Consider the following 5,181-nt stretch of genomic DNA (forward strand, 5'->3'; position numbering starts at 1 on the left):
CCTCACTTGGACTTTTGAACCAATTCATCGAGAAGAAAGCTCTTTTAATTTCGTCTCCTGACAAGGTCTGTCCACTCTGTTCAACCTGACTTGCCCCCCTCTTTGGTTAGTGTCAATCCAGTCTCTCTCCTTGACGTCCTCATTAAAAAGGGATTTAAAAAATTTAATAAAAAGGATACTGATTTCCTTCTCATTATCCACCCTGTTCCCTTGATCATTTTTTAAAACAGAAATCTTATTATTCCTTCAGAGTCTTGGTATGATAATAATGGGTATTATGATCTCCTTGAGTGATCCAAGTAGATCTCGACTTCTGGTACACTAGCTATATGTTACCTTCACTATATGTAGGATAAGTACTATGGCAAAGATCGCAAAACAATGAAAATGGAGATATCTATCAAGTATAGAGACAGTTAGAGATTATTTAAACATAATACCAACTCAATAGTTATCTTTCTTTGTTTTTTTTTGGGCCAGAACTCAATAGTTATCTGAAAAAGAAATTAGGGGAGTTTATTAATTTTCAATTAATTGTTAACTTCGATTGCATGTTCTCATAGGTCCTTTTTAGCACTGTGTGTATGTCTTTTTTTCTTATTGGCCCGGTTGGCCATATAGATACTGTGGACGTCTAGAGCTCTGGTTGAGATTCAGCTTGACTGACATCTTGTTTATTTGGTTAATTTTTATATCCCCTTTATCTTAAATTATAAAATATTTTTAAACAAAATTATATATAGATTAAATTTATTAAATACACTTTATAACTTTATTTTTTTAAAATAAAAGTATAAACTTTTAAAAGTACCCTCCATTTAATATTTCATTTTGTAAAAAAAAATTAAAGAGAGATAATATATATAAAGGATAATATTAAAAAAATTCATGAAACCTTATTTTTATTAAAATATATTTTATTTTAAGATATTAATTTTTAAAAATATTTTATAATTTAAGATGAAGATAGTATTATACATCGTGTTTTTTTGGCCAAATAAATGTAAGAAAAATCATATCCAGTCTCTTTTCAAGAAAATAAATTACAGATAAAGATTAATGTAAAATGAGTTGTTGTTGAAATGAAAATATGACTTATTTTTTAAAATAAAATTTATTATTAAATTTTATCTGTGATTAATCTTTTTGGGAGAGGATTAGATATAATTATTTTAAAAATATATATCTGTCTTAAATTTTTTCTTGAGCCAAAAGTATCTTTCCGTGCGAAGCGCAAAACGGTCCGTCAAAAAGTAGACTGTCAGATTTGCCGGCCCTGATTTATTAACAATATAATGATGAATAACATGAGTTTAATTTTTATTGTTCTTTTACATGAATTGGAGCGAGCAGGTGCTGTTTTGCACGGAATCTGTAATATACATTGACGGAAATAGTTTTAAGAGATTATATTTATTTTCTCATGTTTAAACTTTTTAAATATCAAATTTAGATTTTATACTTGGTATCTATACCATCTAAATTATTAAAATATAAATTAACAATTTAAATAAATTTATTTATTTATTAATTTTAATTAAAATATAAATTTATAATTATTGATTTAAATTTTAATAGTTCAGGTTACGAAACCCGCTTGCATGAGGTCATCGTTACTCTCCGCCGTTGCGTCATCATCAAGCTCCTCATCCCCATCAGCTAGGGGCATCGGGAATCGGTAAATGGGACACGCGCCGTGAATGCCTAGCCACTTCTCGATGCAGCGAGAGTGAAATCTATGCATGCAAGGCATCTCCCTAGCCTCGTCCCCGACCTCGTAATCTTCCAAGCAAACCGCACACTGTGAATCTTGGTCGGTGATGACGACGGTGGGCATGGCCGCCATGGAATCCTTGGAGGCGGGCAACAACCAGGACTTCGAGGGAGCCTCCTCGAGCAGCGAGTCCAAGTCGAGGGAGCGGTCGATCATGACGGTGGTAGATCCGGTGGCAGGGTTAAAGAGGATGACCCGGAGGGCAAGATCGAGGAGGGTGTCGTCGTAATGGCGGTTGTGATCACTGTGAGCAGCTAACCTGAAAATGAAAGGAAGAAGCAGGGTGAGCCTTCGAATCTGGAGGTCGTCCAATTCGTCAGCGGCCGGGGAGGAGGGTAATTCCGGCGAGTTAGGCCGTGAAGACATTGTGATGGTGAAGGACGAAATGATAAGAAGAGGGAAGGTGATATTATAGAGGGAAGCATCTCCATCATGGGTACAGTGCTAAGTAATGTTTGTTTGGGCATTTCTGGGCAACACTCTATTCTGGTTATGGGGTCCTTATCACAACCCATCTCGCCTGTGTGTGCTTTAAAATTAGAATCCACAGATACTCCCAGCTCATCATTGTGCGCTCAATTGCTTTAAATAAAAATCTCTTTCATTTTCACCCACTTTAACTTTTACTATAAATAGAGAATAGATATTAAATAAGTCTCCTCAATTTTCAATTTTGATCTTTTTATAAAATTTAATATCGTTTCATGTTTACAGCATTTTAACTGGCATTTCTCAGAAAAGAATCATTTTTCAATTTTTGAGATATAATTTTTATTTATTTTTTTATAGTACTTCTAATTTAAATAATGCTAAATTGCTAATATCTCGTCATATATCATATATGCATGTAAAATTTAAATTTTACTTCATCCTTTACATTTGTACCTTTTCTAATTAAATTATGCATAATTAATTTGATTCGTAGTTGGTTGTATTAATTAAATTTAATAAAAATTTTAAATTATAAAAAATATTTAAGATTATATAAAATTATGTAACTAAGTATTTTTCTAGCACATACTCTATTGCAATGCGTTAAAAAGGCAAAAGTTGTTGCCGTAAATACATACTGTAAGTCAAGCTTTTAGTATGTAATGTAACTACAGGAGGGGTCATGCATTTATTTTTTTTTTTTTTAAAAAGCCCTCTGTTTCACTTCCCATCGCTATCTTTTTTGAAAAATATCACTACGAAGTGTGGGTAAGCCTTATAGATACTTGGCAAACTTCTCATCTGAGTCGAAAAATTATGTTAATGTGCTGTCCTATATTGACGTAGAAATTAGGATACGCGCAACGGTCTGAAATAACCGTCCAAAATTTTCAAAATCGAACTGCCCCCTCTATATGATAACTAAGCACAAACCGCCTGAACCCATCCCATATTATTCACTTGTTAGGAACCATATTGGTTATTCTTTTTGTCGTGCAAGATGGATCAGACTGATGAATCAATAGGCAATCAAAGTGTACAATGCAACCCCTCCTCCCCCAGCAAAAGAAGAAGCCAACGGCACTTCCGGGGAGCCTCCTGCAGAAGGTGGCCGGAAGAGACGTGCCGTTGCAAAGGGTGTCCAGAAGACCCTGTCCAAGACCTCCATGCTCGTTAACTTCCTCCCAACCGGTACTCTCCTCACCTTCGAGATGGTGCTTCCCACCATCACCAAATCCGGCCACTGCTCCGACGTCCACTCCTTGATGATCCACGTCCTCCTCGGCCTTTGCGCCCTCTCCTGCTTCTTCTTCCACTTCACCGACAGCTTTCGCGGCCCCGACGGCACCGTTTACTACGGTTTCGTCACGCCCAAGGGCTTGTCCGTCTTCAAATCGGGCCTTAACGTGGAAGTGCCCAAGGACGAGAAATTCAAGGTGGGGTTGACGGACTTTGTGCACGCCATAATGTCAGTGATGGTGTTCGTGGCGATCGCTTTCTCGGATCACAGGGTTACGGATTGTTTGTTTCCAGGGCACGAGAAGGACATGGACCAAGTGATGGAGAGTTTCCCTTTGATGGTGGGAATAGTTTGCAGTGGCTTGTTTCTCGTCTTTCCTAATTCCAGGCATGGCGTAGGTTGTATGTCTCCTTAATATATAGTTTGCTTCTTCGTTGATATTATGCATGTACTCTACATACGCTTTGTCTACTTTCTCGGTTTTTCTAGTTCATGTGTAATCAGAATTTAAATAATGTCACTGCCGCTTCATAGGTCCTTGTTGTAATTCGGCTAGTTTGCAATTTATTATATATTCTACTGTGGGACGTTATAAGCATGGGGCTTGATAGACTTAAAAAGAGAGAAATAGTGATAGAAAAGATGTTCATCAACAACACTATGTTACCATGAAGTTAGGGAGAGATTGAAATGTATTCTTCCATCACTAAATAGTGGCAATGAGATCACGCTGAAGACTTAACAAAGCATAAAGTTTTGATTCAGAACACGCTGATTTCAAACATGAATTATTGTAGAATAAGTAAGGCCCAAAAGCCCTTTTTTCTTTAATTTCTTAAAAATAAACATATGAATTATTTCCATATTCCATTTTATGCAGATTTTGCAAAAGTAATACTCTCTCTATCCCAAATTATAAAATACTTTTAGACAAAATTTTACATACCAATAAACCCCATTAAATATACCAAACAACTTTACTTTTTTCAAGATAAAAATATAAATTTTTAAAAATACTCTTCATTTAATATTCCATTGATAAAAGAATATTGAAGAGAAATGATATATGGGAAGGGTGGTATTGAAAAAGTATAATTAATAAAACCTTATTTTTATCAAAGTGTCTTATATTTTGAGATATTGAATCTTCCATAAAAGTATTTTATAATTTGGAATGGAGGAAGTACTTCTTAATTTTTGCTCTGCTGCTCCTAATTGTCCATTCTAGCACAAAAGAACCATTAAGCATCTGATTCTCAATTGGTGAAATAATTTCACTAGTCAATCCATGAGCATAAATTTTCACAGTAATTAATTGTACGTTTGAATTCATGAATGACCGCACAAGGATTTTGAACAATTCCTTGGTGTAAAGCTAAGTTTCGTCCTTTCCAAATCAGATTAACAATGATAATAATTTTGTCTTAAATCTTAACATTCCTCCTGATTGCTCTCAATTAATTTCAAAATGAAGTTACGAGAACAGAAAAGCTTGCTCTACTATTAGATATTCAGATATGATACCTAGAACACCAAACCAGATAACTCAATTTGGGGCGTATGAATATGTGTCTAACGCTAGGTTCGAATCCAGAAACTCTTTCAAGAAAGGGAAGTGACATTGTTGCTAGGTCTAAATTAACTAGTGTGTGTATAAAGGTTACATAAATTTTGAGGGATAAAAATATATAACATCTATATGATATTATAAAAAGGAATAATGTAACTTTGAGTC

General features: G+C 34.9%; 2 protein-coding genes across 2 annotated transcripts; one reads left to right on the forward strand and one right to left on the reverse strand.

The window, feature by feature from the left end:
* Positions 1–1,579: 1,579 nt before the first annotated feature.
* LOC129305525 (E3 ubiquitin-protein ligase MPSR1-like) lies at positions 1,580–2,140 on the reverse strand. The gene has a single exon (XM_054945529.1). The coding sequence runs from the start codon at positions 2,138–2,140 to the stop codon at positions 1,580–1,582; it is 561 nt and encodes a 186-aa protein (XP_054801504.1).
* A 1,066-nt stretch (positions 2,141–3,206) lies between these two features.
* Positions 3,207–3,930, forward strand: LOC129304708 (protein DMP9-like). The gene is given in 2 exon segments (XM_054944465.1): positions 3,207–3,233; positions 3,235–3,930. Coding segments are annotated over 2 exon segments (654 nt in total). The 3' UTR covers positions 3,862–3,930.
* Positions 3,931–5,181: the final 1,251 nt, after the last annotated feature.

Source organism: Prosopis cineraria, unplaced genomic scaffold (genome assembly GCF_029017545.1).
Source record: "Prosopis cineraria cultivar Desert tree isolate PC_DT_omini unplaced genomic scaffold, ASM2901754v1 PC3, whole genome shotgun sequence".
NCBI lineage: Eukaryota > Viridiplantae > Streptophyta > Magnoliopsida > Fabales > Fabaceae > Prosopis > Prosopis cineraria.

Bases quoted from the DNA above. Each gene is read 5' to 3' on its own strand.
- LOC129305525 (XM_054945529.1), bottom strand. From the start codon at position 2,140: ATGTCTTCACGGCCTAACTCGCCGGAATTACCCTCCTCCCCGGCCGCT.